The sequence below is a fragment of the Electrophorus electricus genome, chromosome 25 (assembly GCF_041902795.1).
Source record: "Electrophorus electricus isolate QZ-2024a chromosome 25, ASM4190279v1, whole genome shotgun sequence".
Classification (NCBI taxonomy): Eukaryota; Metazoa; Chordata; class Actinopteri; order Gymnotiformes; family Gymnotidae; genus Electrophorus; species Electrophorus electricus.
The window spans coordinates 6,924,479-6,945,750 of record NC_137521.1 but is presented as its reverse complement, the minus strand read 5'-3'; the positions used below and the strand labels follow the sequence as shown (position 1 = coordinate 6,945,750).

At 48.2% G+C, this 21,272-nt stretch overlaps 1 protein-coding gene across 7 annotated transcripts in view; it reads left to right on the top strand.

The window, feature by feature from the left end:
- Positions 1 to 21,272, top strand: part of elavl4 (ELAV like neuron-specific RNA binding protein 4) — a 71,083-nt gene that overhangs the window by 11,807 nt on the left and 38,004 nt on the right. Inside the window, exon 1 of one of the 7 annotated variants that reach the window (XM_027001397.3) lies at positions 3,507 to 3,800. The exons of 5 other annotated variants lie outside the window; for them this stretch is intronic. In XM_027001397.3, coding sequence (XP_026857198.2) covers positions 3,792 to 3,800 — 9 coding nt within the window. In that variant the 5' untranslated portion in view covers positions 3,507 to 3,791. Of the gene's footprint in view, positions 1 to 3,506; positions 3,801 to 5,072; positions 5,343 to 21,272 lie in introns of those variants that run through there. One more of the 7 variants, XM_027001395.3, reaches the window with a different exon arrangement.

The window sequence follows — 21,272 nt, the reverse complement described above, 5'->3', positions numbered from 1 at the left end:
AATACAATGTCACAATAAAGAAAAAAAATCCTGTAGAAACCCAAGCAGTATTTCTCATATCTTAGCTGCACCTAATGTTTCTTACATCAAAACAATAGAAAATATATTTCAATGTCAGCTGGAGGTGCACATAAAAGGCCATTTTGCAGAATGCAAATAAATCAATTAGCCAGGTTGTTAGCTCATTATTCAACCACAGGCCCCTTCTGCTTTAATGGGTTTTTGACAGCTGATAAATGATGTCATTTACATTAGCCAGCCTGTTTTAAGACTGTTCAGCTTGTGGTCTGTTGAATCATAAAGCATGCACACAATACCTGAAACAGCGCAAACCAGGCCGAATGACCAACAAACTGTGCGAGTCTGTGGGACAGAAAACTGCTCTCTCCGCTCGTGATCGTTCACGGGCAACTTCACGTGTATGAAGGCCGAACGAACATCACGTATTAGTGCAGGAACACGGGAGCAGCTCTGCGTGTGCACACCGGCGGCCAGGCGGGCGGGCAAACACACTAGCCGTGGTGGAAGATGGCGGGGAAGTCACAGCTTTGTTCTCCGAGCCTCCGTGTTCTCGAGCCCGAGTCTCCCAGCATGCACTGCATGCCGTTCTAATCCCTCAGACCTCTCCCTCCATCTGTCCCTGCACCGCCACCGGTCAGACACACACAGGGAGAGAGAGAGAGAGAGGAACACACGGCCCGCGTGATTCATGCTGGACACTCTTCCTCCTTCGGTTTCGGCTCCCGTATAGACTGCATCGCCGTGCATTCTGTTGCGTTTCAACACCAATCTGAGTCATCTGAAGAAATCAGGTGCACTGAGCTGATATGATGTGTCTGATTGAAAATGGCCACACAGTTTCGTAATCCTGTGGTTGTGCAGTCATTTGCCATGAGAGAGGAGAATTTGCGAATTAGTACTGGGTTTGGAGATACATGGCAACCAACGAACAAATCAACAGAAGGAAGAAGCTCTTAAGGAGCAGGGAGCTACTATTCACCCTGACCATCCACAATCAAAGGCTGGAAACTGCAGATATCCCCACCCCCACCCCGCTTCACAGTGTACTCTGCTGCTTCCTAAACAAACTGCTCACATACCTCCTTTGTGTGAAGCTTCTAAAGCTCCTGTGCGAGGAGCACCTCGCTGCTCTCAGGAAACGAGCGCAGAGACCCCGGCGGAGACGCCAACTCCTCATGAATATTTCACCATGCGCTGCTCCGAAGAGGCACGTCGCCTACCGAGGAGCGATCGAAGGTGAACAACAGGGAGAGGGGGAGAGAGCAGCTAACTCACCGTACCCCGCTCACCATCAACCCGTCCGTTCCAGCCACCTGTCTCTCCGGCACTACCTACACTCCCAGCCGCCTCCTCTCTGCTGCGCGTTTGGAGCGGTGGGTGTGGGGAAGGGACGGGTGGGGTGGGCGTCGAGCGGCGCGGGTAGTCATTAGCAGGCTAGTCGGCACACGCGGTGCTGGAGGGCGCCTCTGCCCGTGGTGCTTTGGGTTAACAGCGCCGCAGAGTTTGGAGAGGCACTATGATAGCTCCCATCAACGGCTGGCACACCGCAGATTGGTGAACTCACACAGAGGTTAATGGACTAACTCAAGTTTGTCTGTGCAGCAATAAGAGGGCCCCTCGTATAATTGAATCAAGCCTGCATGTGAATGAAACGACAAGCTGGTTCTACCTCCCTTTCTCTCCCTTCCTCTCTCTCTCTCTCTCTCTCTCTCTCTCTCTCTCTCCCTCCCTCTGTAGTAAGGGAGTGATCTGAATAAATGTGTTGTCGGGAAGTAGATAGAGGGTGAGGCCTTTTGTGGCACTGTGATTAGATGCAGCTAGAGAAATAATGCACTGAAGTGTAGATTAATTCACTATTCTACAAAGCAGCCTACATGGAAAAGTTTCAGAAATTATATCAGTACAAATACGCCTCAAAGAACAAATTGGGATATGAAATGTGTTTACAGGCGATTACATGATTACATGAGATTCCATGTTTCATTATAAAAATTACATCTAAAATTAGACGTTCCAAGCCAAATTGACAATAATTTCAAATCTTAACAAAAAGTACTGAATGAACGTAAGTTTTACCGTTTAAACAAAAAATACGTTTACTTTGATACCTGGTTGGTACAGATATAGGCTGCAATTTACTGTTTAACAGTTATCTAACAGAATTATTTTAGTAATTTACTTATTCAGTTTGGTAGACCATTTGCAGTAGTTGTGGTCTAATTGAGGTCGCAGTCAGTCGCACAGTTGAAAGTTTACTGAGGTCATAGCTGCAAGTGCCATTCAGGTGCGAGAGAGCTGCCTGTGTGCTGAGAAATCTGAGCGATATTACTGAGTTATATTTAATACTGCTAGACTCATACCAGCAGTCATTCTTAGTCATTCTTATCAAGCCCGAGGAACGTCGTGCGTTTTTTTAGGCACGGAGCAGGTACAGTGAGGATAACAGCAGAACTCTAATTCGTTTTCCAGCCCTGTGATTGTACCCTATTGTGTGAGCAGGGCAGCGCTAAGACCCGCTCCGCATTAAATGACACCGCCATTATTTTCCCTTAGCGAGCCTGAGCGCGAAGTGTTCCCTTCCAAAACTCTCTAATGGGCCTTTGTGCAATGCAGTGTGCGGCTGCCAGATTGTACATGTAAAGCCAGTGGTTGCACTAGGTCGTAAATGCGCTTGTGCCTGCGATAAATTCCATTATTATTAGAATGATAAAAAATAAAAAAGATCTCAAATCCTTTCTTCCTCTCTCCCAGTAAGAAGGCGGGCGGAGATGTGAATGGGTTGTATCAGAGCGAAAGCTGGGAGCGGCGGGGCTCGCCGTTAATTATTGATGCAGTTTGCGTGCAGCTGCGAAGGAGAACGAAATGCGGCTCAGAGGGAGAGCGTGGGGGACAGGCGAGGACGCGGGTAATGTTTATAAGAAAACGGAGAAAGACTGGGGAATTCTACGGATGCATAGTGGGGTATTCCGCAACTTCTGACGCTTGCATCAGAAAAGCATCTAAAATCCTAATTAAAAACCACTAAGACAAAGGCTGTTTCTTAAAGTAAACGCATATTACATTATATTGAAATACAGTGACATTTCATAACCTGAATTAATTTTATTTAGGCAAATTCCACGTCAAAGTTAATCGCCAAGGTCTATTTGAGTCCTGTGTGGTTGCATGCGTTCCGGTAGCCTTCACATGCACGAGGCAGGATGGCGGGATGTTTCCCGCGAGCGCCGGTCTCAAAACCAAGTCGTTTTAAATGCACCTGACGCGTGATCACCAGTCGAGTTAGGAGCGTCAGCGCGCACCACAACATCACCGGTCTCTAGGTTCGGTTTCCCGAGGGCGTACGGTCCCCCCCCGCACCCCCCCGCCGGGACTCGCGCCGCTACCCTGCCCTCCGCGCTCGCGCGCCACCCCTTCTTGTGCTCGCGCTCAGCCAATGAGCTTTCACGCCAGCCTGGCGGGTGCGCTCCATAAATGGTGCTAAGGAAACGGGGCGCTCGCACTAGCTTTTCCGATTCCAGCGAGGGTCCGATCTTTTTCTTTTTTATTGTTTCGTTTCTCGTTCGTTCCCTTGTTCCGTTCAGAAAAGGAAAGGGAAGCCCCGTGCCTTGCAGCCCGCAGCCCTCGCCGCGCGGAACACGCCGCTGTCTGATTTCTCGCGCGAGCGCTCCATCACCGCCCCGCTCGTCCTTTGGAACGGGCGCCTCGCGCTCTCTAACACCTTGCTATAGTCTCAAAAGAAACGTCCCAGCTGTCAAAGCCCGGAAACAAGAATGGTCATGGTGAGTAATGTAGCCGAGCCATTCTGGTTCATACGCGATGACTGCAGCTCCATTGTTTCGGTTTATATCTGTAAGTGTTTCAGTCCAACTCCGTGCGATAAAACTGCACCTGCCGCTGTGCAATGCTCCGTTCAGCACATTGATAAAAACAGAAAGTTTTCTCGCGATTTGTTTAAGTATCATGACCATAGGAGGGACGAGGACAAAATGGTGTATAATTCAGGACTGCGCTCTCAGGTGTGCGTCTCATTGCGTAGGTAGGCAATAGTTGTTTTGTGTGTGTGTGTGTGTGTGTGTGGTTCACCCCTCGCCTGTCTCTTGTACAAAGAGAAGGTGTGATATTCGCTCGTCGGAGCTAACGGGGTGCGTCGCGTGTGCGTAATTTTACTACTCTGGCAGCGAGATTGGGATTTGCGGGAGTTTTCGGGTGCGCCACGCTCAGTTTTTTGTTGTTGTTGGGTTTTTTGCAGCCTAAATTCATGTGTTGTCTATTACACGTTTCTACACGTCATAGAAATTTAGAAGCGCCTTCTTTGTTGAGACCTTTCCGTTTTTAGCTGGATCCAAGTATCATAGGTTTTTGCTACTAAATACATACTGCATTGTGTGTGTGTGTGTGTGTGTGTGTGTGTGTGTGTGTGTGTGTGTGTGTGTGTGTGTGTGTGTGTGTGTAAAATACTGAAGGGTGTAGAGGGGGCTATAACAAAATGTCAAATAGTAAAATATTTATGGGTATTTTACTATTTTATAGGTATTTTACTATTTGACATTTTCTTATAACCCCCTCTAGAGCCTTCAGCGTTTTTGTAGAGATACTGTAGAGGGTTAGGGGCTTTTTGTGTTTACCAGCATTATGGAAATCACAGATAAGGAATAATTTAAGTCTTGTGCTGTGGGGGGAAACCATCCTGATGAAATCAGTGCATGCTTTTAGTATGCATGCATTAGTGGTTCATTTATATAGCTGGTGCCGTGCAGACATCCTCCACCATAGTGCTGGTAAGTGCAGTCTGTCTTTGCGCTCACTTAAGCTCAGCCCTCAGCAGCGATTGATTGCATTCGCTGTACAGACAGGGCTCCTCTTAGCCAAGGTGTCAGTGCTCCTGTCTTCTAGGCTGCCAGAGCGAAGGTGTTAATTTTACAAGGGTAGTGGGGATGACGGGCAGCTCGGGCAGCCAGTGGGAGTGCAGGGGGGAGGCGGGGGACGTTGTGACCTCACCAATGAGGAGGGAACAGGGAGCGGGGCTGCAGCATTTGGCTCATGCCGAAGCCCGTGCATTCACAAGCAGCTGTGCTCAGAGGAGGAATGCCCGGTCTCGCACTTGCTGGACGCGTGCTGCCTCGCCACCACTGAGACACAGACAGAGAGAGAGAGAGAGAGAGAGAGAGAGAGGGAGCGAGAGAGAGACAGAGAAAGAGAGATAAAGAAACAGGGAGCTCAGAGAGAGAGAGAGAGAGAGAGAGAGAGAGGGGACATTTGCACAGCTGCAGGAGAGAACTCTGCTCGCTGGCTCACAAATGGAGTGGAATGGGTTTAAAATGGTAAGGATGCTGCAGTGATTTTGTGTGTGTGTGTGTGTGTGTGTGTGTGTGTGTTCTGCCCTTGCCGTGTTTTAATGCCTGCAGCTGCATTGCCAGCACTAGAGAGTCTCCTGTTTCCTCCCTCCCTCCCTCTATGAGTATCTCCTTTCGCTCCTATTTCAATCTAGCCGGATACTCCTCATCCCTCCTGGAGGCTGTGAGGAGGTGCCCTTGGGCTGTAGAAATATGGGTGAAAAGAGGAGAAAAGGAGAAGGAGACAGGGATAGGAAGAGAGAAGGAGAAAGGGTAGTCATGACGGACCGGGGGTAGCGGGTTGCGTGATGCCAGGTTTTAAAATCTGTTTTTTGACAAGGGAGCATGCGGTGTCTTCATTTCACCTTTCGACTGGCATGCTTGGGCTCTATCAACAGTGCGTGAGCTCCACAGCAGCCACGTAATTTGATCTTTCCATGTCAAACGTTGTTGCTTTTCTAATGCGTATGCTTTACCATTTTGTACTCATTTGAATGTGCATAAATATGTTAGTGGGGAGACTGGATGCAGATGCCGAGTTGCATAACTGCGTGGCAGCGTGAATCCTGAAGCGTAAGTTTGTAAATGAGTATGAGTGGGAGTGATCCAGTGTGTGAGAGTGAGTAAATGTGTGTGCGTGTGTGTGTGCTCGGGTGCGTGTGTGTGTGTGTGTGTGTGTGTGTGTGTGTGTGTGTGTGTGTGTGTGTGGTGTGTGTGTGTGTGTGTGTGGTGTTTGTATTTAAGTCTATACGTTTTCCTTTGTTTAAACATTTCTAAAAATCACCGGCAGTGCACACGGTGTCCGCAAATACTAACTGGGTAGTGATGGGGCAGATTGCAGTCTACATAATGTGTATGTATGTATGTATGTGTGTGTGTGTGTGTGTGTGTGTGTGTGTACGTGTGTGCGTGAGTGTGAGTGTGTGCAGCTATTGTTGACTAAGGGCTCAGAGGCTGCCTCTCCCGGCTGTCACCAAGCTAGTGGGAGACTGTGCCTGCCAGGAACCAACTCACCCCGAGAGGCCGAGAGAGAGAGAGAGAGAGAGAGAGATAGTGAGAGAAAGAAATAAAAAGCTTACTAAACTACGCTAGATCAGAAAACACTAGGCCGATGTTTTCAACATCTGTTACAATATTCGCAGGAACAGGAGAGTATAATTGCAGTGTCGTTGATGGGTAATGTTGCTTGCATTCATGTTTTGAACAAGACGACGTGACTGTCAAACACTAGACAGCATCTGAATGGTCTTAAAATGGTGTACTCCTCCACTGCTTAGGGAATTCTACAGCTTGGCTCTTTGCTTCCCAAATGTGGGCAGCATTATTCTTTTTTTTTTCCCAGGCAAATGTTTGACTGTTTGTGTGTGTGGGCTTTAACATGCAATCAAAATGCTAATTGGAAAGAGAGAGATTCCCAACAGTGAATCCTGCTGCACCTCACACTCTCTTCCTCTGTGTGTGTGTGTGTGTGTGTGTGTGTGTGTGTGAGTGTGTGTGTGATGCAGTGGAGTAGAGAGGGGACTTGTCCAGCAGTGAGTGCTGAAGCTATCAGGGGGGAGAGAGAGAGAGATCCTCCATGTCTCAGGTTCTGAACTGTGGTTCTCCACATAACCCTGCTCCCATGATGCCTGCCACAGGAGGAGCGGGCCGCTTGTCGCTGCTCCCTCCTCTCCTCCTTTGCTTTCATCCCTCCTTTCTCCTCCTCACCTCCTCTCTTCCCCTCTCCTCCACACGCTCACCCGGTCACTCTACTCCGGGCTTTCTCCTTTGTTGTCCACTTCCAAGGTTGCATATCAATGCTAATAAGTCCGTGGCCAGACTGAATATTAAGAGGCAGAGTATCGAGCGCAGGTGGGCATCAGGGACAGAGAGAGGGAGAGAGAGAGGGAGAGAGAGAGGGAGAGGGAGAGGGAGAGAGAGAGAGAGACTGACCACTGGCTTCCCAGGGCCGGGCAGCAGGGGTGAGATAATAGCCCCAGGAAGTGTGAAGGCTGGGTGGGAGAGTTGGCGCCTCACTCCACGAGTGACACCGGAGTGACACGCGAGGCTGCTGGGTCTCCCACGGAGAGACGGAGCCAAAGGACGAGCGCAGGGGAGTGGGCGGAGGGAGGGAGAGAGGGAGGGAGAAAAGAGCAGGAAAGAGAAGCGGAGCAGAGAAAGAGAGAGAGAGAGAGAGAGAAGAGACTGAGGCTGTTTCCCTGTGGCTGCGTGGATGGCGAGGAGGCGTGTCAGTGCCGCATCCATCTGTAATTGCTCCACCGCAAGAGAGCGGCGGGGTGGCTGGAACCGCCTCTACCCCCTCGCGCTTCCCCACTGGTCTTGGATGGTGGCGCTCTAGAGCTCGCACCGAAATGACAAAGGCTATTCCACCTCCAGTGCACCACGCAGTTTGGATTGTTCATATATCCATAACTGTAAGATTAATATAGTTAAAAGGCTTATTGCTGGATTCATTTGAGCCTTTTTTTTTAATTTACTATAATGCAGTTACGTAATTCCAATTAATAACAGAAATATTGATTGTTGTGCTTTTATGAGAGGTGGGAACATCTATTCAGCATCACACCGATATATATTAGTTAACTGATAGTGAAAGTGGATGGCAAATTTAAAATGCTGTACTCGGATCAGTAGTCTCCATACAAATCTCGAAGCTGTGATGATGTGATGTCACATCATGACTGTCACGAGATCAGATCACGAGGGACTCTGCAGATATGGGTTGGTCCGGGGGTCGGCCTTGCGGCCGGAGAGAGCCGGCTGACCAATGAGGGCAGGCTGGAGGCGGAGACATCAACAGCATGCCCACATGCCAGAACATGGCGTCAAAACGGCAGCACCGAGCTCATTTCCGGACATTGCAAGAATCCGGTGCAACGGATTTGATTCATTTAGGCGTAGGAGACGCAGGCTCCAGCAGAACTGTGCAGCACCCTCGTCCCACACTGAATTATGTTAATGTGCGTTAGTTCAGTGCTTCTGAGCCACTGCGCTACTACAATTAGATGCCATTTGCATCCCTCAGCTTGGATTCCTCGCTGGTGTTCAAGCAGCAGGCATCTATCACTGCCTCGTCACATAGTCACTCAGCTTATTTTATATAGCTGCCATTATTATATTAGCACATGTAATAGGAATGAAATCTCAAAATGCATTTGTTCTGTACGGCCCCCGTATCGCAGGCTGATGGGAAATGAGAATTACTGTGAGAATACTAAGAGGTACCAGGTGCCACTATTGATTAATAAAGGCCAAATCTGTGTTGGAAATATACTGCAGTTAATATTCAGCCATTCATACACAGACACGTTTGCGCTTTGTTTGGCGTTTCAGCACCATGCCTCTGGATCCTCAAGCAACATTACAGGGGCCCTAATGGCGAAGGCTAAGTTGACAGCTATTATAACCTTTTATTATCTTGTGACGCTTAAGCTGGCATGAAATTAGGTGGGGGTAATTTTGGAAGTCTTGACATCTTTTGGATGGCAAATTATCTTAGGTAAGCAAAGGTTAATAAGCCACATCTATTCAAACCAAATCTGTTCCAGAGCATTGTCTCAATTATACTTTTTTTTTTTTTTTAAAAAGCAGACTCGCTTTTTTTTTTTTTTTTTTTTGCATGAATGCTAAATACATGAATACCAACAAAACATTTAGTTAAAATTTTAATAGGCTTCCAAAGTGATTTCTCTCATTTATCCATCTCCGTTCTCCCTGCAGATAGCTGAGGTAAGAGAGAGTGTGTGCACTTAAGGGCGCACACCTCACACGCACAACCCAAGTGAAAGTGCCATGCACAGACAGGCGACAATCAGCTGGATGCACACACATGCATACATACTTACAAACACACACTACAAATAAATAAACACACTAACCCCCTTCCCAAAGCCAAGGTTCCCTTCTCAGAATCTCACCGACTGCTGCCTCTATAAATACGTATTCCGCTGTACTGAACGGAGGCAATGGCAGCAGTCAGAAGGCTGATTATCAGTCTGGGTTCATCGACACGCGTGCAAGGAAGGTTTCCTCTTATTTCTGCCTCTCCACTTACCTCATCTTTCTCCATCCCCATCTGCCTCTCTCACTCTTCCTCCATTTTTCTTTGTCTCTCTCCCTCTTTCTCTGTGTGTCTCTCCCTCGCTCCGTCCCTGCGCCTGTGTGTTTTGGTACTCCTACAGACGGTTGGTTTGGAGTGGCAGCCTCTCCTGAGACTGTGCACAAACTGCACATTTCTCTGATCTACATTTTGCTCTCCAGGAACAGACAGCGACAGCTTCGGCAGGAGCGGATACGCCTGCGCCGCTTACATCCGCTAGCTCAGCCCCGACCCCGGCCTCCACCCACCACCCCCAGCCTCCACCCACCCAATTCAGTGCACTCTTACCCCAACCCCACCCACCCAGCTCAGCTCAGCGCACGCTCACCTGCCACATGGCGCTAAAGGACATCTCAAGGTCATTCACTCAGAGCCCTGTCAGGCGTGTATGGAACGTCTCTAAAGTGATTCGAATCATAACTTTGAATCCAAAACGCGGCACGACAAAATGGCAGAGCAGGTTGGGTAAGGAACATATGGAAAATAAAAGATAGTATGCATTTGGCAGGGGAAGTTTAAATGGAAGGTAGAAACTCGTGTTTTCAGTTGCTCTGGGAACAGAGAGTAGAAGAAAAAAAAACGCAAAAAAATGAGGAGGTGAGTAAGATTAGGACAGCAAAGAGACACAGACAGTCAGCAATGAGAAGTAGACACTGGAAATGTCAAAGGTAGTTCTCTCCGAACATCAGTGGTCTGGGGTTAAAAGGTCACAGAGGTTGTGGGTCGCCGGTCTGTAATGTGTGGCCATTGTGACAATGCAGCCTGGCAGAGAAAAGGTAACCGGTACTGAAAAAAACCCCTAATCTCGATCAGAATAGTAACCATAGATACCACTGTTGGCATTTTGCAGTAGAACTGTATTGGGAAACGTCTTGCCCCCGTACATCTTCTGTGGCGGTAGATATAGTTATCCCACTGTCAGCTGGAGTTGGTTGGATAGTGGGGGAGCAAGCCCTCATCAGAAGTTGCTGGTTTGTGTCAGACGCTTTCTACTGTTGTTACTCTGTCGCAGTTTAAGTATTTACCTTATTTGCCTTACGTCAGATACTTAAGACTGAAGACTGAATGTTAAGCATTTGACTTCAGCCTTTCTTTTAACTCCTCAAACAAAACATGCCTTTACAAATACCCTAAACACCAATCACAAACTGCAAACACCAGTGCGAGGTAAATTTCCCAAACAGAGAACTTAAACACAGACCCTGGTCTTCGTGGTCCTCATGGCTGTGGTGTGCTAGGTTCCGGATCACTACAAACCCCTCTGCTTTCTCTCCAGCAGGCTACACTAGCATCGATTGTCCCCTGTGGGTATTTTCAGTTCCACCGGAGCCCAGTGGCGCAACATTAATCTGCTATTTTGAATGCGTGCCACACCCAGCGGTTTCGTTACGACTCTGTGGGGCTTTGGGAATTATCTCCTCGGTCATGAGACTCCATTGGGTCCTCTTTGTCTCCTTGCTACAGCAGACGGAGTCACATGCCCCAGTCCCCTTGTGTATCTTCCAACCCGTGATCCAGAGACAAAGGCATCTTTGACTGGTGCTTTGACCCCTGTCCTGCTCTGTCATGACCTTTGATGGTCACCGACCCAGAGGAAGAGCCGCAGTGGACTGAGCAGTAAGCCCCACGTGTCAGACCATCATCTTCTTCGTTCACTTCAGTCACAATGGGCGTTTGTACAGTGTTTGCAGGGGTGTTCCTTCTCTCGGTCACATGCACACGTTACCATTGTGATCCTGGTCTTCAACAAAGACGAAGGCCATCATGCCACAGTCCGCTTAGAAACTGCTGCGAGCAAACTGACAGACGTCCAGAACAAAAAGAGGTGAATTTAGCCGGAAACTGTACACGTATTTAACATGGATACATTTATTGTGCCGTTGTTTGGAGATATTTATTTTATTTTGTTATTACTAATTAGTATTAGTATCAGCTTTGATTAGTCTCTTGATTAGGGAATTTTAATTAATTTTTACATTTCATATGTTGTTGTCTAATCTAGGGGAAAAAAACAGATTACATACCAAAAATAATACCCAAAAAACCCCAAAACCAAAACGAATGAATGGAAAGTTAGCTAGCCTGCAGTGCTGCAAAACTATCCCAGATGTTAGAATCACCTGAACAGTACTGCAGTCAATCACGGCACACATCAGTGCCTGTTGCCCAGGGGAACATCTGAGTCCAGCAAACCGGCGGTTGAGGTAAAGGCGGGTTTGTGTCAGGTACACCAGCCCAGCTGCAGGCAGCTTCTGTCCAGTTAGCCACATCTCTGCTTAACTGTCACTAATACAAGCAACACCTTTTAACGAAGGATGGGTCCGGCACGACGAGTCTGTCCTACAGAGGCATGACCGGCAGGGGTAGAGGCTGGCGTGGGGGATCACACACAAGCCTCATGGGAATTAGCAAACCTGCTAGCAGCACTAAGCTCAGTCGAGACTGCTGGGCCCAGAGCGGAGCCCCCGACAACACTAGACGGATCTTCTGCCGCCTTTGTTTTTTTAAGCGCTAAACTTGATGCCGTGTATTAAAGGCCTTCTCCAGTTAGTTACTGGCAGCAGTCTCTGCTGCAGGACGAGGACAGATGCAGACCCTGCTCCTCGACGTTCCCGTGAGGCACAGCAGGGAAGCAAAAGGGTAGCTAAGGGCGGCATGCTCGGTGAGAAGCGGTGCACTCGGCACCTCCGCAGTGCCATTTGCCAGGACACGGCGGCAGGCTCGGGGGTGGGTAGGCAGCAGGCGGAACACTGGGCGGCCACACCCAGGAGCGCAGGGACCGTGGGCAACCAGCGGAAGAATGTCCTGGCGAGAGAGCGCACCGAGGTACTGGAGGGAAGAGAGAGGACAGGTTAAGGATCGGAGGGAAGGGGGAGCCGTGATAAGGGAAAGACCGACCGTGGGCGTGAGAGTCGGGAGAGGAGCAGCGAGTCACAGCCGCACCAGGGCGCCGAGATTGGATTCGCTTCAGTCTCACTCCAGGCTTTCTGTGTGTGTGTGTGTTTGGGAGTGTGTGTGTGTGTGTGTGTGTGTGTGTGTGTGTGTGTATGTGTGTGTGTGTGTGTGTGTGTTTGGGAGTGTGTGTGTGTGTGTGTGTTTGGGAGTGTGTGTGTGTGTGTTTGGGAGTGTGTGTGTGTGTGTGTGTTTGGGAGTGTGTGTGTACACGTGTGTTCAGGAGCCTTCCTCATCCTCTCAGGAGCAGGAGGCAGCAGTCAGCTCTTTTCACTTCCTCTACGGTCTGCCCCCTCTTCCTTGCAGACTCTTTGTGCAGCTTTTATTACCTCCCTATAATGAACTAATATTATCCTAATGGCTTAAAAAGAGAGAATAATTAAAAGGAAAACACAGGCAGAGGTGTGTTGTCGTGCTGCATGCCGTTCGTAACAAAAAGCTTTCATCTTCATTTCATTAGCTTCATTGCAGTATGCGTTTTATCCAACAAGGGCAGAAGCTTAAATCTGGTTTAAAGCCGAAACGTGCGCAGCAGGAATGCAGCATAAGCTGATAGATTTGGGTAACTCTGAAGTGAGTGTGGGGAAGCTAGTTAGCTTGCACCCACATGGTCGTGTGTGGGGCGTGTGTGTTTGGGGGAGGTGAGACGTGTATGTGGGGGGAGAGGTGTGTGTGTGCGGCAGGAGGTGTGCATGTGTAAGTCAGCATGATGTCTGTGTGTGTGTGCGTGGCATGAGGCATGAGGGGTGCACGTGTGTGGGTCAAAGCATGTATGCGTGGACCAAGGCGTGTGTGTGCGGTGTGGAAAACACTTGAGCATGGTGTGTGGATGCTGCACAGGTGTGCCCGCGTTGTGCTACCTGCCAGCTCCTTGAAGCCATGGCAACCTAGCGGCAGGAGCTGACACAGTGCAGCCAAGTGCGCACCCAGAAAAAATGGCATAAACACACACACAGACGCTCAGTGACGAGCACGCACAGAGGAAGGTAAAGCAAGGCGCGGTTCAAGCGGAAGTAGAGGGAAAAAGCTCTGTCAAGGTCACCTTTGATAATGCAGAGTATCACACTACTGCCATAACACACAGAGGAGTATCACACCACTGCAATAACACACAGAGGAGTATCACACTACTGCCATAACACACAGAGGAGTATCACACCACTGCAATAACACACAGAGGAGTATCACACCACTGCAATAACACACAGAGGAGTATCACACTACTGCAATAACACACAGAGGAGTATCACACTACTGCAATAACACACAGAGGAGTATCACACTACTGCAATAACACACAGAGTATCACACCACTGCAATAACACACAGAGGAGTATCACACCACTGCAATAACACACAGAGGAGTATCACACTACTGCCATAACACACAGAGTATCACACCACTGCAATAACACACAGAGGAGTATCACACCACTGCAATAACACACAGAGGAGTATCACACTACTGCCATAACACACAGAGTATCACACCACTGCAATAACACACAGAGGAGTATCACACTACTGCAATAACACACAGAGTATCACACCACTGCAATAACACACAGAGGAGTATCACACCACTGCAATAACACACAGAGGAGTATCACACTACTGCAATAACACACAGAGGAGTATCACACTACTGCAATAACACACAGAGGAGTATCACACTACTGCAATAACACACAGAGTATCACACCACTGCAATAACACACAGAGGAGTATCACACCACTGCAATAACACACAGAGGAGTATCACACTACTGCCATAACACACAGAGTATCACACCACTGCAATAACACACAGAGGAGTATCACACTACTGCCATAACACACAGAGGAGTATCACACCACTGCAATAACACACAGAGGAGTATCACACTACTGCAATAACACACAGAGTATCACACCACTGCAATAACACACAGAGGAGTATCACACTACTGCAATAACACACAGAGTATCACACCACTGCAATAACACAGAGGAGTATCACACCACTGCAATAACACACAGAGGAGTATCACACTACTGCCATAACACACAGAGGAGTATCACACTACTGCAATAACACACAGAGTATCACACCACTGCAATAACACACAGAGGAGTATCACACTACTGTAATAACACACAGAGGAGTATCACACTACTGCCATAACACACAGAGGAGTATCACACCACTGCAATAACACACAGAGGAATATCACACCACTGCAATAACACACAGAGTATCACACCACTGCAATAACACACAGAGGAGTATCACACTACTGCAATAACACACAGAGGAGTATCACACTACTGCCATAACACACAGAGGAGTATCACACCACTGCCATAACACACAGAGTATCACACCACTGCAATAACACACAGAGGAGTATCACACTACTGCCATAACACACAGAGGAGTATCACACCACTGCAATAACACACAGAGGAGTATCACACCACTGCAATAACACACAGAGGAGTATCACACTACTGCAATAACACACAGAGGAGTATCACACCACTGCAATAACACACAGAGGAGTAGCACACTACTGCAATAACACACAGAGTATCACACCACTGCAATAACACACAGAGGAGTATCACACTACTGCCATAACACACAGAGGAATATCACACCACTGCAATAACACAGAGGAATATCACACTACTGCAGTAACACAGAAAGGAATATCACACTACTGTAATAACACACAGAGGAATATCACACTACTGTAATAACACACAGAGGAATATCACACTACTGCAACAACACACAGGAGTATCACACCACTGCCATAACACACAGAGGAATATCACACTACTGCAGTAGCACAGAAACGAATATCACATTACTGCAATAACACAATAACACACAGAGGAGTATCACACTACTGTAATAACACACAGAGGAATATCACACTACTGCAATAACACACAGAGGAGTATCACACTACTGCAATAACACACAGGAGTATCACACTACTGCAATAACACACAGAGGAATATCATACTACTGCAATAACACAGGAATATCATACTACTGCAATAACACACAGGAATATCACACTACTGTAATAACACACAGAGGAATATTACATTACTGCAATAATACACAGAGGAGTATCACACTACTGTAATAACACACAGAGGAGTATCACACTACTGCAATAACACACAGAGGAGTATCACACTACTGCAATAACACACAGAGGAGTATCACACTACTGCAATAACACAGAGGAATATCACACTACTGCAATAACACACAGGAATATCACACTACTGCAATAACACACAGAGAAATATTACACTACTGTAATAACACACGGAGGAATATCACACTACTGTAATAACACACGGAGGAATATTACACTACTGCAATAACACACAGAGGAGTATCACACTACTGCAATAACACACAGAGGAGTATCACACTACTGCAATAACACACAGGAGTATCACACCACTGCAATAACACACAGAGGAGTATCACACTACTGCAATAACACACAGGAATATCACACTACTACAATAACACACAGAGGAGTATCACACTACTGTAATAACACACAGAGGAATATCACACTACTGCAATAACGCACAGGAGTATCACACTACTGCAATAACACACAGAGGAGTATCACACTACTGCAGTAACACACAGAGGCGTGACAGGCTGTGCGTATATGTGCATGCGTTTGTGTAGGTTTGTGTGGGTAGGCAAATTTTTCATGATTTTTAAAAATTGTTCTTTTTGCTAAAAATACAGCATTTATTTGAAAAACCAAAAAAACAACATTTCCACAATACTCCCTTTTTCATTACATTGGTTTACATTTAGGTTTAAGTATAAGGTGTAGTGTTATTCAGCTACGATGATATAAACCATTAGAAAGTTAGAATAAAGAAAGTGCATGTGCGTGTGCTTGTGCGTGTGTGTGAGAGAGAAAGAGAGAGAGAGAGCGATGGGGAGAGAAAGTGTATGCGTGTGCTTGTGCGTGTGCCTGTGCGTGTGTGAGAGAGAGAGAGAGAGAGAGAGAGCGATGGGGAGGGAAAGTGTATGTGCGTGTGCCTGTGCGTGTGTGAGAGAGAGAGAGAGAGAGAGAGAGAGCGATGGGGAGGGAAAGTGTATGTGCGTGTGCCTGTGCGTGTGTGAGAGAGAGAGAGAGAGAGAGAGAGAGCGATGGGGAGAGAAAGTGTATGTGCGTGTGCTTGTGCGTGTGAGAGAGAGAGAGAGAGAGAGAGAGAGAGCGATGGGGAGAGAAAGTGTATGTGCGTGTGCTTGTGCGTGAGAGAGAGAGAGAGAGAGAGAGAGAGAGCGATGGGGAGAGAAAGTGTATGTGCGTGTGCTTGTGCGTGTGAGAGAGAGAGAGAGAGAGAGAGAGAGAGAGAGCGATGGGGAGGGAAAGTGTATGTGCGTGTGCCTGTGCGTGTGTGAGAGAGAGAGAGAGAGAGAGAGAGCGATGGGGAGAGAAAGTGCATGTGCGTGTGCTTGTGCGTGTGAGAGAGAGAGCGAGAGAGCGATGGGGAGGGAAAGTGTATGTGCGTGTGCCTGTGCGTGTGAGAGAGAGAGAGAGAGAGAGAGAGAGAGAGAGAGAGCGATGGGGAGGGAAAGTGTATGTGCGTGTGCTTGTGCGTGTGTGAGAGAGAGAGAGAGAGAGAGAGAGAGCGATGGGGAGGGAAAGTGTATGTGCGTGTGCCTGTGCGTGTGTGAGAGAGAGAGAGAGAGAGAGAGAGAGCGATGGGGAGGGAAAGTGTATGTGCGTGTGCCTGTGCGTGTGTGAGAGAGAGAGAGAGAGAGAGAGAGCGATGGGGAGGGAAAGTGTATGTGCGTGTGCCTGTGCGTGTGTGAGAGAGAGAGAGAGAGAGAGAGAGAGCGATGGGGAGAGAAAGTGTATGTGCGTGTGCTTGTGCGTGTGAGAGAGAGAGAGAGAGAGAGAGAGAGAGCGATGGGGAGAGAAAGTGTATGTGCGTGTGCTTGTGCGTGTGAGAGAGAGAGAGAGAGAGAGAGAGAGAGCGATGGGGAGAGAAAGTGTATGTGCGTGTGCTTGTGCGTGAGAGAGAGAGAGAGAGAGAGAGAGCGATGGGGAGAGAAAGTGTATGTGCGTGTGCTTGTGCGTGTGAGAGAGAGAGAGAGAGAGAGAGAGAGAGAGAGCGATGGGGAGGGAAAGTGTATGTGCGTGTGCCTGTGCGTGTGTGAGAGAGAGAGAGAGAGAGAGAGAGCGATGGGGAGAGAAAGTGCATGTGCGTGTGCTTGTGCGTGTGAGAGAGAGAGAGAGAGAGAGAGAGAGAGAGAGCGATGGGGAGAGAAAGTGTATGCGTGTGCCTGTGCGTGTGTGAGAGAGAGAGAGAGAGAGAGAGAGAGCGATGGGGAGAGAAAGTGCATGTAAAACAAAGGGGATGTGAGAGACGGGATGAATCCATGAGTGTATCCATGAGCCTGTCACTGGAAATCAGAATGAGGCGAGGCAACTCACACACACACACACACACACACGCGCGCGCGCACAAACACACACCCACCCCACTTTCTGTCTCTTTGATCATCACCATGTACACGAGCCATGTTTCCTAATAACACTGGGCCATTTAGAGAAATAGCTTCACATCCTCTGAATTTTGAGCTATTATATGTGTTTTGATTCAGAACTAGTGTGCCATCTCATCTAATGAGGCTTTCTCAGTTGCATCTGACATGCATGCTGTGTTAATGTGGGATGCTAGGGTAAAGGTTTGCAGACGATGAGATGTGTTGTCATTGAGAGTAATGCGTCTGTGTATGTGTTTGGGGATGTGTGTATGTTTATGTGCTCATAGTTGAAAGCTGTGAGTGTGTGTGTGTGTGTGTGTGTGTGTGTGTGTGTGTGTGTGTGTGTGTGTGTGTGTCTGCCTGTCTTGCATCCTGAAGGCCTGTGCATTCTGGCTGGCTGTACAGAGGGCCAGACTCTTTCACATTTCCGCTGGGAGCCAGAGCAGCGAGCTGGCCTCTGGAACCACACAAATTCGAGTGTCATCCCAGAATCAAGATGCTCACCAATTTTCTGCTTGCCTTGACACAGAGCTGGGAAGCAGCCAGCATTTAAATGAAGGCAGCTGCCCCCTGGTGGTCTATACTGGACTGGGGCGGAATCCACATATCAGGGCTTTTACCCCAACCCCCCCCTCAGGATGTTATCCAGCAGAGCAGATCACAGCAAGAAACAGAAGAACGTTTAGACTATATTTCATGGTTGGTTGTTTATAGAAGAAGCACATTGTTGTCGGGGTACTGGATACAGTGCACGGTGTCCTCAGTTATTCCACGGGTTAGTCATCGTGGTCATGATGTGCTTCTGCAGTTTGTCATGTATATCTAAACAGGATTATGGTAGCCTGTTACCCTTGTTGGAAAACATGGCAAATACCTTACCGCCACATTAGCTGTGGTGTCAGGCTGGGCACTAATTCGCCTCTGCAGAGGAACTGCAAGAAAGGTTAATTTAAGGCCAACAAGATCCCACGCACAGGGACAGAATACAGCCAGGCAGAAGGAGAGCGAGAGAGAGGGGGAGCTAGAAGGAGAGGGAGGGAGAGAGAGAGTGAGTGACAGCTGATCTGCAGTCTGGGGTATGGAGAGTGGGCAGGGGTCGCAGGTGTTTCTCCTGACCTGTAGCCCAGAGGAAAAACACAGTGGCACCAACGCTACCAGTCACTCCATACTACACCCTCTCCTCTCCTCCTTTTCTCTCCTCCCCTCCCCTCTCCTCCCGTGAACTCTCCTCTCCTGATTTCTCATCTCTCCCTCTTCATCTCTCGCTCCTACCCGCAAATAATCCATCTTTTATGAAGCTGTTTTGAACTCATCAAAAATTAAGTGGTACAAGAATGCTTGTTTTGAGTCTATAATTAGCTTCTTTAATTAGACAGCACAGTCTCAAAGTGTTCTTATTATCGGCCTGCTTCTTGGTTTTCACAGATCTCTTTTTCCCCATTAGAAAAAAATGATACCAAGCTAAATACGATTTAAGTGCCTGTTACTAATAGTAGTAATTGAACATTCAACCAAACTGTTTTTTCACCCTTTCCAATTTTGTTTCAGGAAAAAAGTTTTATTCAGTCACTGTTCATATCAGTCTAATATGACTTGCAGTGAGGAAACGGAAAAGAAAGCGTTTGTGTTTCTGTTATTCAAACAATTCTTGATCAGAATCCGTACTGTTAGGAATCGTTAGGAATATGCCAGGGCCCGTCGTGCCTGGGTATTTGAGTTTGGTCGCGTCCAGCGTCGAGTCTGCCACGTTATTCTAAAGACAAATAAATAAAACCCCTGAATTTGTACAGGGACTAAAGTTCCTGCCTCGCTGCAAAAGGTCAAAGAGATTCCTCTGAAGTAACCGGTGAGTACAGCTGAGGTATGACAGGCGGGGGGAGGCCCCAGGGCAGGGGGGCAGACACCCCTTGCTGCTCACGCCTGCCCCGGCGTAATGAGGCCTGCGATGACGTAAGGGCTAATGCAGTCAGGACCTCCGACATGCAGTCTGCAGCAGACACACTGCCATCGCCTAGGGAGACGGAGCGCACGCCAGACAGAGAGGGAGAGAGATGGAACAAGGGACAGATAGAGGAATCCCTTCTGCTAAGCAAACCTCTGCTTGGAAAAAGAGAGAGAGAGAGAGAGAGAGAGAGAGAGAAAAGACTGTCGAGAGATGATGGGTGAGAAAAAAAATAGCTTTAATGCTGAAACATTTCATGCTTCAGAAAGACTCTAGAAAAAGAGAGAGAGAGGAGGAGCTAAGCAGAGTGGGTGCATCGCATGGTGCAACTCTGCTGGGCTGGTGCCAGATCCTCCGTCTGGCCTGAGGCTCTGCCAGGGCTGCGAAGAGGCAGGCCGGCCTGGTCCATTCAAAACGAAACGTCAATACACCCAGAACCTAACTGACCCTCTGCTGGGATACAAGGAATATGTAAAAGCTCATTCCTGAGTGATTGTTGACATTGTGGGTTCCCGCTAGTATTTCACACACGTACGCACACACTCGCATGCGCACGCACGAACATGCTTCTAGGGGCAGAACTACAGCTTATGATAACGATGGGGGAAATGTGTTCCCTGCCATTTCTGGCTGTTGTTTAGAACTCTCATGAAATGTGATTTTAATCAGAAGATACAATTTCTGGGATTTCCAGTTGAATATTACCACCGAGGGTTACAGAATTACTTTGGCTAATATTCTACTTGTACAATACCTGCTGTCAAAGAAATGGGAAAGAAATTGTGAGCTCAAATTCCAGCGCCCTTTGTTCTGCCAGTACGAGTAAACCGGTGTGCTTGGCAACGTCCGCAAGGAGAGAGTGCCAGTTCGCAGGCTGTTTGTAAATACCGCTCCCAACCTCCTTTTGCGACGGCTCCACGGATGAGTCTCTCGGGAGCCTGGAGTGCCAGGAGAGGAGCGCGTCATGAGACCAGCGGGATCTTATTCTCCCAAAGTGGCGCTCGAGGTGAGCCTCCATTTTGTGATGGGCGTGCTCACTTCAGACGCACGTAAGCGCGCCACCGCGTAGTCACGATGCGCTCGAGTGCCAGGCCGAGAACCGCTCGCGCGTTTGGACCGGGGTTCGGTTGGGTGACTCGGTTCGATGAGGGTGAGCGGGGCTTAGTGGTGCCTGCAAATGGCTGTGTGTGACTGCAGACGGGTAGATGATGATGGTGGTGGTGATGAAGAAGATGAAGATGATGGATTTGTCTTAAGGATTATGTCAGGCTGTTCGTGACATGGCTACAAAAATACCGTCGTGCCATTGTTTAGTTTTGCCATCTATATTTCTGGTGTTTGCGTTAATATGCGAGTGCCTGCGCATGTGTGTGCGTGTGTGTGAGAGACAGC